The 11,812-nt window shown below is 43.8% G+C and overlaps 1 protein-coding gene across 1 annotated transcript; it reads left to right on the top strand.

Moving 5' to 3' along the window:
* Positions 1–9,010: 9,010 nt before the first annotated feature.
* On the top strand, positions 9,011–11,570 carry phox2a (paired like homeobox 2A). The gene is made up of 3 exons (XM_008309817.3): positions 9,011–9,525; positions 10,424–10,611; positions 10,718–11,570. The coding sequence occupies exons 1-3, from the start codon at positions 9,303–9,305 to the stop codon at positions 11,210–11,212; spliced, it is 906 nt and encodes a 301-aa protein (XP_008308039.1). The 5' UTR covers positions 9,011–9,302; the 3' UTR covers positions 11,213–11,570.
* The last annotated feature ends 242 nt before the right edge of the window (positions 11,571–11,812 follow it).

Below are 11,812 nucleotides of genomic sequence, written 5' to 3'. Positions count from 1 at the left end.
GGGGGGGGGGGGGGGGGTGCAAAAAAGTCTAATTGCATAAAATACAGTTGACGGGGTGAGAAATAAGGGATTATCTATTGATTTATGACGATTTGATGACAGTATAAAATAAAGCTCCACAAAACACTGTCTCTAACCGCATTAGAGTTCAGCTGTTGTCGAAGGATTCGCTCACCATTTACTGCACCAAAACGTGCCGTGTATTAGGTGGAAAGAGAAGTATTTGAAATAATAATGTCCTTTGTCTGCAAAACAGACACACAAGACACAACAAATCCACATCTCCCTAACCTCAACTGTAACCCTAACGCCGTTTTTCATAGGCTGTTGGCAGCCGGTCTTTGCACTAGGGTCAGCAATCAGTTCGTACGATTTTGACTTTGACCCGCCAAACGTTTCTAAATTATATAATTTATTTATTTATATATATTTATATATATATCATTATACTGCCTATTTCCCTGCAATACCTACGTTTCCCCAATAGATGGCGTGAATAATAATAAAAGCATTTTAGCCTTTTAGCCTTTATGTGTGTGATTTTTGCATGTCAAAAAACTGGTCTCAGTTGGCGTAAAGTCTGAGTAAAGTCCCAAATTTCCGAAGATGTGAAGCCTTAACATGAACAATTATGTAGAGGTGAAATTGCTGGGGCTCTTGAGACCTATTCTGAACCACAAAAAGAAAAAAAAAAAAAAAAAAGGAGTGGATTTTCCCAGATTTTGTTTTTGGAACATGAAGGATAAATCTTTTCATTTAAGACTTTGTCATCAGAAATGTTTGGCCTTGAGGACTTCAACGATGAATACAACTATATTCAGTCATTTATTGTGGCATGGCAAAAAAAAAAGCATTTTTTTTTTTTTGTGTTTTGGTGGGCTTTAGGTTGTGCTTCAGTGGCTGCATTTTGCCTGCGTACCACAGGTTGAATTCGTGTAGTATCACAGCAGCAGCGGCAGTAGCAGCTGTAGCCGAGGTGCAGCAGCAGCAGGCAGGTGGAGGTGCTGAATGATGAACGACTACTAGAGGTTGTCCCATTATCATATCTGTCCCTGCTCTTAACGGAGGATTTTCATCCGTGTCCCTCTCCCCTATCCACACACGCACACACACACCCACCCACTCTACAGGAGAGCGATCGATTTCACCTCCATTACCTCACTACACTCCCAGCTGCAGGTTGAAGAAGCTCCTCGTTCCGCGCAGCTTGCAGCTAGCTGCAGAGCAGGTCACCTCACACGGGGCTCTGCTTTGACTCCGGAGGGGCCCCGTGATGGAGGAGTTTCTGGCTGGTGCATTGCTGGCGCTGGCGGACGGTGCACAGTGCGCGACACGGCTCTCCATCCGGTCACCACCAGGCACCCACGTGACCCTCCCCTGGGAGAATTTACAGAAAAGACATATAATGGACCAGCCCAAAAAGAAAAAAAAGAAGCATGTCTGTGCGTCTTTCTCCCAAAGAAAAGGAACAAATCCATTCTGCCTAATTCGAACCTTGCTCAGGGACAGCTCGCGTGGCAGATTGCAGCCTAATTAGTTTAGAGTGAATTTAATTGAATTAACTTTCCACAGCTCTGCGCGTCCCGCCGCTGGGCTGCTTTCAGAGCGCAGGGCCAGAGCTGCAGATCTAATTAGCCTGTTTGGAGAAGCTCTCCTGCGCGCTCCAGCTGTGCTCTGCGTGTGCATGTGTGTATGTGAGCAGTCTGCTCTCCCGGGACCTGCTTTTTATCCTAAAACGCTTCTTTTTTTTTAAAAGTAACATGCCTCTATCCATTAGTATAATACAGTCGTGGTGCGCAGCATGTTGGATATCCGCAGCTGCTCTGCGTCACGGCGCACACGTGTGTCAGTGTGGTGTCACTGGTTTGCATTCATGGCTACCTTTTCCGGCATTCTATTAAGAATAGGCATCTTTGATAAGATGGGTTGTACAGTAAAAATGCAGATGAAAAAAAATTACAAGAAAAAATGTCAATAGTTCTTGTTTAAAAATGACGTTATTTTCTGGCCGCGATTTTTCGTTCATTTCTAACCAAGTTGCGTAGATTGGCCATGATGTTAACTTTTAAACATTTGCACCGGATATAGAGACCTTATTGCTTTTCCCTTTCAAATTAAAAGTCCCTGTTGTAAAACCTAAAGGGTAAAATTCGTACATCTTCAGTTGTGTTAGTGTTTGTCCTTGTATTATTCTTATAGATTAGAACAATTTAGCCCCGAGGTGTCAAACATACGGCCCGCGGTCCAAACCCGGTCCGCTAGGGTGTTTAATCCGGCCCACTCGATGAATTTTGAATATTAAAAAAATACACACTTTCTAGTCAATATATTTTTTGAATATATATTTCATTAAATATGAATCAATACAAATACATATCTAATGTACTTCTTAGCATGAAAAGGGGGAAATCACGGAGATATTGTTATTTATAGTTAATTAGGTTATGATGGTAGTGGTCGGGCCCACTTCTAATTTGATTGTATGTGGCCCGTGAACCAAAATGAGTTTGACACCCCTAAAATTTTTAGCCCCATACACTTTCACTGAAATCACTGACAGGGACCTGACTGTTGATACACAGGGCACCACTCTCAGTCAGGACTAGTTTTATTATGATCAGGTTTGGACCTGATTCAAATGCTGAACAGCGTGGCTTCTGCTCAGACGAGCTCCGCAGCATCACCGCACATTCCCGTAATTGGAGATTGAAATGCGGGACCGGGCGAACCGACCCCCTCCCCTTCACCCCCCGGGCCTAGAAACACCACTACCCTCCTCCTTCTCCCCTTCGTCTTCCCCTCTTGCGCTCCTACCTACCCCGTCTTCTCATCCATCATCGGTTAAATCAAACGCACAGGAGCTGTATGCTGTGGAGAGGAGAGGAGAAAGGGGGAGAGAGAAGAAAAGAGTAGTAGTAGTAGAGAGAAAGAGGGGGGTGGATGTTAACGGCAGCATGGGGTTGGACTCCGGAGGGGCCCCGGGATGGAGGAGTTTCTGGCTGGTGCATTGCTGGCGCTGGCGGACGGTGCACAGTGCGCGACACGGCTCTCCATCCGGTCACCACCAGGCACCCACGTGACCCTCCCCTGGGAGAATTTACAGAAAAGACATATAATGGACCAGCCCAAAAAGAAAAAAAAGAAGCATGTCTGTGCGTCTTTCTCCCAAAGAAAAGGAACAAATCCATTCTGCCTAATTCGAACCTTGCTCAGGGACAGCTCGCGTGGCAGATTGCAGCCTAATTAGTTTAGAGTGAATTTAATTGAATTAACTTTCCACAGCTCTGCGCGTCCCGCCGCTGGGCTGCTTTCAGAGCGCAGGGCCAGAGCTGCAGATCTAATTAGCCTGTTTGGAGAAGCTCTCCTGCGCGCTCCAGCTGTGCTCTGCGTGTGCATGTGTGTATGTGAGCAGTCTGCTCTCCCGGGACCTGCTTTTTATCCTAAAACGCTTCTTTTTTTTTAAAAGTAACATGCCTCTATCCATTAGTATAATACAGTCGTGGTGCGCAGCATGTTGGATATCCGCAGCTGCTCTGCGTCACGGCGCACACGTGTGTCAGTGTGGTGTCACTGGTTTGCATTCATGGCTACCTTTTCCGGCATTCTATTAAGAATAGGCATCTTTGATAAGATGGGTTGTACAGTAAAAATGCAGATGAAAAAAAATTACAAGAAAAAATGTCAATAGTTCTTGTTTAAAAATGACGTTATTTTCTGGCCGCGATTTTTCGTTCATTTCTAACCAAGTTGCGTAGATTGGCCATGATGTTAACTTTTAAACATTTGCACCGGATATAGAGACCTTATTGCTTTTCCCTTTCAAATTAAAAGTCCCTGTTGTAAAACCTAAAGGGTAAAATTCGTACATCTTCAGTTGTGTTAGTGTTTGTCCTTGTATTATTCTTATAGATTAGCATCTTCAGTTGTGTTAGTGTTTGTCCTGGTATTATTCTTATTCTTATAGATTCCAACAATTTAGCCCCGAGGTGTCAAACATACGGCCCGCGGTCCAAACCCGGTCCGCTAGGGTGTTTAATCCGGCCCACTCGATGAATTTTGAATATTAAAAAAATACACACTTTCTAGTCAATATATTTTTTGAATATATATTTCATTAAATATGAATCAATACAAATACATATCTAATGTACTTCCTAGCATGAAAAGGGGGGGCAATCACGGCGCGCGTGTTCTTTATAGTTAATTAGGTTATGATGGTAGTGGTCGGGCCCACTTCTAATTTGATTGTATGTGGCCCGTGAACCAAAATGAGTTTGACACCCCTGAATTTTTAGCCCCATACACTTTCACTGAAATCACTGACAGGGACCTGACTGTTGATACACAGGGCACCACTCTCAGTCAGGACTAGTTTTATTATGATCAGGTTTGGACCTGATTCAAATGCTGAACAGCGTGGCTTCTGCTCAGACGAGCTCCGCAGCATCACCGCACATTCCCGTAATTGGAGATTGAAATGCGGGACCGGGCGAACCGACCCCCTCCCCTTCACCCCCCGGGCCTAGAAACACCACTACCCTCCTCCTTCTCCCCTTCGTCTTCCCCTCTTGCGCTCCTACCTACCCCGTCTTCTCATCCATCATCGGTTAAATCAAACGCACAGGAGCTGTATGCTGTGGAGAGGAGAGGAGAAAGGGGGAGAGAGAGAAGAAAAGAGTAGTAGTAGAGAGAAAGAGGGGGGTGGATGTTAACGGCAGCATGTGTGATTTTTGATTTATTTAATGCGCACTCAAACGCACCTCGGACAGGAGGAAGGCATGAAAGGAACGATGACACGACACGTTTCGGTGACGGTACAGTCAGCAGAAGTGAAGGTGGAGGCCTCAGGGGAGAACAGGGCGTCACATCCGTCCAAATATCACAGAAACACGTTTAAAAGTATTCTTAACGGTCAATTTGGGCATCTATTCGTAACATTTATGGTCACAGTAAATATAAACACAATGAAAAAACAAAACAAAACAAGGCTGTGTTTACAAGGAGCAAAGCGAATTCTGTCAGACTAATAATTTAATATTCATATTTATATAAAATGTAATGTAATGGAGTAACCGTCCGTGAAACCCCATGGCAATAATAGAAACAACATTTAAAAGTGTAAAACAGCAACAACGGCACAGTTTTTTTCCCCCCGCGTTCAACAACGCGTCAGATAAAATGACTCAGTGGAAACGTCATTCATTTTTTTCTGTCGTAAATCACTGTTTCGAGACTTCCGGCCTGTGTCTACCGCTGTGTTTACGGCCTCCGTATGTGTTTATGTGAACACTGACTTGGTAACTGTATAAACGCGACGCGTGTTTGTTCAATTAACAAAGAGCACACTTCCACCCAGACCCGGTAGGATCGATAACCAGCCAGAGCCCGACACTCATTCCTTCTCCCAGCTTTCTTGATGGATCGCTGTTCTCCCAGGCCCCGTGACTGACAGGATACAGACCACCACCAGTGTGCCAGCATACAGACACCAGGACAGGGACTGGGATTAGGACTGGGACCTGGGACTGGACCTCCCGCCTGGCTTTTCTTTAGACCTGTGTCCCATCTTTTGACCATCCCTTACCCACATGTCTTCTGTCCGAAGGTACAAATACACCACCTTCTCTGCATCAACGCCACCCACCCATCCATCAATCCATCAGATGTCCACAGTGTGGACTCTATATCTGATGGACATATAAGCCCGCGAAGCACCTTCGCGGGCTTTAGCCTTTCCTATTTCCGGTGGAGAATCAGAAATAACCGTTAAGGCCGTTCTATCGCGATGCAGGCGATAAAAAACAATGCATTAGGATAGTTAAAAGATTTTTTTTTTAAATTATTTTTCGTATCGCTCCCAAAATCATTTATAATCTTAATAAAATCGGGGTTAATTAATCATATGACCACGTGTTGTCATCGGAGAATCGTCATTGTAGATAACCGTGACAAAAGCACTCAGATTGTATTTCAGTTCAGTGGTCAATTATGGCGATAACTCATCAGTTTTCCTATAATAATTCAGAACCTCCGTGTGAACGGGCCTACTATAATCCCTCACGGCCGGGGCTCGCTCTCTCTCTCTCTCTCTCCCTCTCTCTCCTTCTCCCTCTCTCTCTCAGGGGCCCTCAGAAGCCTCTGGGGGACCATTGTGTCTCCCTCTGTTGACTCAGACGTCATGAATGCCAAAGCTCTCCGTTACTGTTTCCGTCATGAATGTAAAAGTCCAAAGTTAAAGCCTCAGCAGAGGAGAGGTCTCCCCCTGAGCAGCAGCACTATGGCTGGATTAACGGCCTGGAAGAGACCGCTCTGCTCTTTGAAGGGATTAGACTTTAAATGGGGTTTAAATGGGAAAGGGAGAGAGGGAGAGAGAGAGAGCTAGGGTCGCTGCCGCAGCATCGTAATGCTGATGCGGCTGCGGCTGCTCTTTTTTTTTTTTTTTTTTGAGGAACCAGAAGTTTAACTTGAAACTGTTTAAGTTTCTGGGCAAACTCACCTCTGAACCCTGTGAAGGGGAATCATGACTCCGAACGGAAAATGTGAATTTCTTTAAATGAAATGTTCATTTTTTTAAAAAGATTGACTATCGACTCTATTCTTATACCTCACATATTTTCCAATATATTTTTATCTTAATTTTTTCCATAATAATGCTAGTTTAACATTATTATTGAGACAGTCGTTACTTTCCATACAGACACAAAGACCATTAGCAATAAGGTAATGTTTTCAACTGTGAACCAAATGTGTGGCTTCCGTTACCATAATGACGCGGGAAACATTTCAAATTAAATTTATCTTAAAATTGGAAAAAAAAAAAAAAAAAAAAAAAAAAATCGGAAACAAAACGTATCCCATAAAATTTGTGACGCAATAGTGCTTAGTCAATTTTTGTTGTATATTTTTGTATGATAAATGATTTATGTTAATGTAAATGTGTAATTGCTCAACAAAAAAACAAAAATAATTAATGACCTGTCTGCTGTCTGCGACTAAAGGCCCTACTTTAAGAAAGACTTACAGATACACCAACAATAGATGGGTTTTTTTTATTGTTATTATTATATAACTACAAACTCGTCTGTGTTTGTTTTCAGTCCGATTATTAGTCGAAAAAATCCCTTTGATTATCCTTTGTGTTCCTCAGAAGAAGAAAAAAAACACCTCAGAACGACAGGCGCGTGCACGCATGCTCGCACGTGTGTGTAATGTCATTTTACAGCAGACCCGTGCAGCCTCTGGTCAAGCCCGGTTAAGAGCGCGCACCATGGAGCCTTACATGCGCGCGCACGCACCCAGAACTCGATTAATTTCACGCGCAACGTAATTTTGGTTTGTGGATTGTATTATTCTGCCGAAATGTATCGACTAATAAAAAGGCTGTTAATTTCACGAGGGGAGGCGGGAAAACGCGGGGACACACGCTGGAACTGTGAAGATGTGTGTATGAAAGCGAGAGAGAGAGAGAGAAAGAGAGAGAGAGAATGTGTGTGTGTGTGTGTAAGGCCATGTGGGATATGACTTATCACATTGTATGACACCGAACAATAAACTTAAACCAATTTATGTGGCGTCAGTGCGTTTCCAGTCCTCTCCTCTCCGCGGCTCTCCTCTTTCCTCTTCCCTCCTCGCTCCCTATACATCAACCTGACGCTCACCACAGTGACATCTCCCTAAAAGTGATCGGAATCGAATCACAGCTTTTAATCTCACCAATCACCGTCACATCTGGACGTTTGCTGCCACGTAAAGACTCGTGTGCGGCCGCAGCTGTTTGTTTCCGGCACAACAGTCGTCCCGCCAAAAACACACCGTTTACGCACACGGTTTTTTTTTTATGTTGTGTTGTATTTTGGGCCCTTATGTATGCAGCGCTATCTGTAACCGAGATAACGCCTGATGCGGAACCTAAACACACGATGGTTTAAGTCCAATTTTCGTATTTTGGAGGCGCAACATCTAATATTAGACAGTTATTATTATTATTTATTGACTCCTGTCGGTGTGTAATCTTATGTTAAAGTGTCCCAACTTTATGTACAACGTTTTTTTTTCTGAGACAATACTATGTTAAACGTGGGGCTAAATTTTGACGACTGCACAGTAGGATAATTTTACACCGTATTTGGGCTGATTAATCGCGAAATATATGCCAGAAATTGACCTAAAAGATGGCAAAATATATATGTTCTTATGTGGGGACATTTGTGAACAAAATGTTTGTGTCTCATTTATCCAACAGTCAGGCTGTTGAGTTTCCTAAATTGATTTCGTAATGATGATTTAATTTTTAAACGGTCTTACCGAGGATATAAATACAACATAACTAAAATAAATAGTCGGAATGGATTTGAAACACTAAATCAAATACTTTTAGCAGGGAATTGACTGTAACAAAAAAAAATCTATTTTTTTTACTTTTATGTCTTTGGTCTGTGGAAAAGGCATCATAGTGATTTGCGGGCAATTTTAAAAATCAGGTAAATATTAATAATCCTAACTAAATAATCCTAAACTACAGCCCTGAGAAGATGACAATGTGTCTTAAAAAAATGCTCCAAAATTCACCAGAACGACAGTGACGCGTGTTTTGGGTGAATAAATGAGGATAGGTTGAACAGCGACACCGTGTTTTCCCTCATGTTTATGTCGCAACAATTATATATATATCTTTTTAAAAATCTATTTCGTTAAATCTGATCATTTAAGTGACACCTGCGCGATGTGTCTAAAGTGGGTGGGCGGGTACAGTTGGTGCAGCCTCGGTTGGGTTGTGTGGTGGTTGGTTGATCGGAGTTGGGGCGGGCGGGGGCGGGGGCGGTGGGCTGTCCTTGTCCACGCTCCCTCACTGGCACAGCATTGTCATGGAAAGTCCAGACCACCGCCTCGCTATTGTCTTTCGCTCTGCCAAGTTTATTATAAACAGTGCAGGAGGCGCAGCGCGCTGTCACACGGAACAACGGGACAGATAGAGAGAGAGAGAAAGAGAGAGAGAGACAGAGAGAGAGGGCAGGAGGAGCACAGTCCAAAGGAGTTACAGCAAGAGGAGGAGCAGGGCAGTCCAGACACACAGAGAGAGAGGAAGAGGAGAAAGTATAGAGGAAAAATAAGGTCGGGATTATTTGCTGTGAAATTTTTTGGAGACCTTTTTTTTTTTTTTGTACGCACGGCTGGAACAGACTCGTGGAGACGCAGAAGAACCGCAGCTCGGCGTCCTCTCCTCCCTCCCTGAGACCTCACCGACTCGCTCCTACCCTACCTGCTGGTTGTCTACACGGCGGTGTTCGCACCGGCTCTCCTCCATGTATAAGATGGATTACTCCTACCTGAACTCCTACGACTCCTGCATGGCGGCCATGGAAGCGTCGGCCTACGCGGACTTCAGCTCCTGCAGCCAGGCCAGCTCTTTCCAGTACAACCCGATCCGGAGCGGACCCTTCTCCAATCCGGGCTGCGCTCCGCTCAGCACGGCCAGCTGTACACTAGGGGCCCTGAGGGAGCACCAACCGACTCCCTACTCCTCAGGTACAGGGACCGGGAGATAAGTTTAAAAAAAAAAAATATCCCGTGGAAATTCAAGTCTATTAAATGGTTTAAATAGATTTAGTTAGTGTTTTACATTAGTTTATTGACTTAATTCTGTATGAAATGCCAAGTGAATGTACCCGATTAATGTTAATAATTACAATAATAATAATAATAAAACATACATTTGTCATTATAGAAATCTAAAGTATTAATTGACATTTTATTACGCTAATAATAATAATAATAATTATCATCATTATCAATCTTAATTCGTTTGTTCATTCAGTCTCTTTTTCTGGTTCTTTTTCTGTATTATTATTTGACGAAAACAAAAATAATTTTGGATATAAACGTTATTATTTTCTTTTTGGAAATGTACGTTTGAAATCTCTCAAGATTTAGTGCTTTTAAAATGAAAGTTAACTTTAACATTTAACATTACGTCAATCTGAAATGAAGCCCTAAATTTTACTGCAAAAATATATAAATTTAAATAATATCATGCAAATTAGTATTATAATATTGTAGCTATTTGTAAATATTTTTTTAAAATTTTTGTTAGTATAATCATACTTTTCGAAATAAAAATAGCAAAATAAAAAACAAAACAAAAACAACTCCCTGCGTCTGGATTTCACATCTCGCGATGTTTCCTTTGAAATTCAAATGATAAAACCGGTGAATTCTGAATGTTACAACTTTAATTAGCACCGTGTGAAAACTGTTATAATTACGTGACGTCACTACAAGGAAAACAAAAGGCGTCTACGCGCTTCTTACGCACGGCCTTTGCGCTTTTTTGTTTGTTTGTTTTTTTTTACCTAAAAATGAATTCTTTTAAAATTTATTATGACCTTATAACCGTCACTGAATTTATTATTTATTTTTTTCTTAGTTCCTTACAAGTTTTTCTCGGACCCCTCGGGCCTGAACGAGAAGCGGAAGCAGCGTCGCATCAGAACAACCTTCACCAGCTCTCAGCTGAAGGAGCTGGAGCGGGTGTTCGCAGAGACTCACTACCCGGACATTTACACCCGGGAGGAGCTGGCCCTGAAGATAGATTTGACCGAGGCCCGTGTCCAGGTGAGGGGAACAGGATTCTAGATTCTTCTGCTGAGGAGATAAGGTTTGTTTAAAAAAAAAAGCTGTCTCTTTTCTAATGCATCAACCCTCTGTCTGTGTTGAACAGGTGTGGTTTCAGAACAGACGTGCCAAGTTCCGTAAACAGGAGCGCGCAGCCAACGCCAAAGCCAACAGCTCTGGTGGCGCCACGGGCAGCAGCACCACCGGCAGCAGCTCTGGCGGGAAGAAAGGTGGAGAGACCAGATCCTCATCAGACGATGACGAGTCCAAAGAATCTACCTGCAGCCCTACACCCGACAGCACCGCCTCCCTGCCCGGCTCGGCCAACGGAAACCTGGGCAGCCCGGCCAGCCTGAGCCCGAGTCCGGTGCCCGCCAACAGCTACGTCAACGCCTCAAGCTCCCCGGTCCTGCAGGGCCTAAAGCCGCCCAGCTGGTCCAGCCTGGGGCCGTCCAACCCCGCCGTGGCCCAGCCCGCTGCCCAGACTCAGGAGATCCTGAAGGCCTGGCAGCCGGCGGACAGTATGACCGGGCCTTTTGCTGGAGTTCTGTCCTCCTTCCACAGAAAACCCAACCCGGCCATCAAGACAAATCTGTTTTGAAGCACAGACGCAGCGAAAAGGACGAGACGAGTGGACAGGAATCGGTCGACCGGAACAGAGGGAAGTGAGCTTCAGTGAGAGCGGTGGTCTACTACGCCGTAACTTCAGCCTTGGATACTTCTGAGGGAAACATCCTGGCGACGTCATTCAAAACACACACACACACACACACACACACACAAGGCAGTCAACAGTTGGACACAAGCCCTCTGTCCTTCTGTCCTTTCAACCTATTATGCAACTGTGCACATTACGCCTGACATATACACTACCCGGACATGGACCAGAGGTCACTCTTACAAAGTCGAACAGAGAACACGTTTGTCCGTGTGTGTGTGTGTTTTTTCCTTCATTTAAAAAAAACAAAACAAAAAAAAAAACCAACCAAACAAACAACAACAACACACATCCGTGAGTCATACACCGCATAGAAACACGCTGTCCTCTGTCTGTGTCTTGCATATCATCGCGTCCTCTGCCCTGAGCACTTGGAAATCCACACTCAAACAAACAGCTTAGGTTTTATGTGCATACCACAAAAAAAGACGTTCTTTCATCCATTAGCACAACTTCCGGACACACACACACACTCACAATCAG

The sequence above is a fragment of the Cynoglossus semilaevis genome, chromosome 4 (genome assembly GCF_000523025.1).
Source record: "Cynoglossus semilaevis isolate Cse_v1.0 chromosome 4, Cse_v1.0, whole genome shotgun sequence".
NCBI classification, from domain to species: Eukaryota; Metazoa; Chordata; class Actinopteri; order Pleuronectiformes; family Cynoglossidae; genus Cynoglossus; species Cynoglossus semilaevis.
The sequence above is the reverse complement of the archived record's forward strand: the minus strand, read 5'-3'. Positions and strand labels throughout refer to the sequence as shown.

Coding starts and splice junctions, on each gene's coding strand:
- phox2a (XM_008309817.3), top strand. CDS start 9,303: ATGTATAAGATGGATTACTCCTACCTGAACTCCTACGACTCCTGCATG. Junction 9,526..10,423: donor ACCGACTCCCTACTCCTCAG/GTACAGGGACCG, acceptor TTTTTTTCTTAG/TTCCTTACAAGTTTTTCTCG. Junction 10,612..10,717: donor TGACCGAGGCCCGTGTCCAG/GTGAGGGGAACA, acceptor TGTGTTGAACAG/GTGTGGTTTCAGAACAGACG.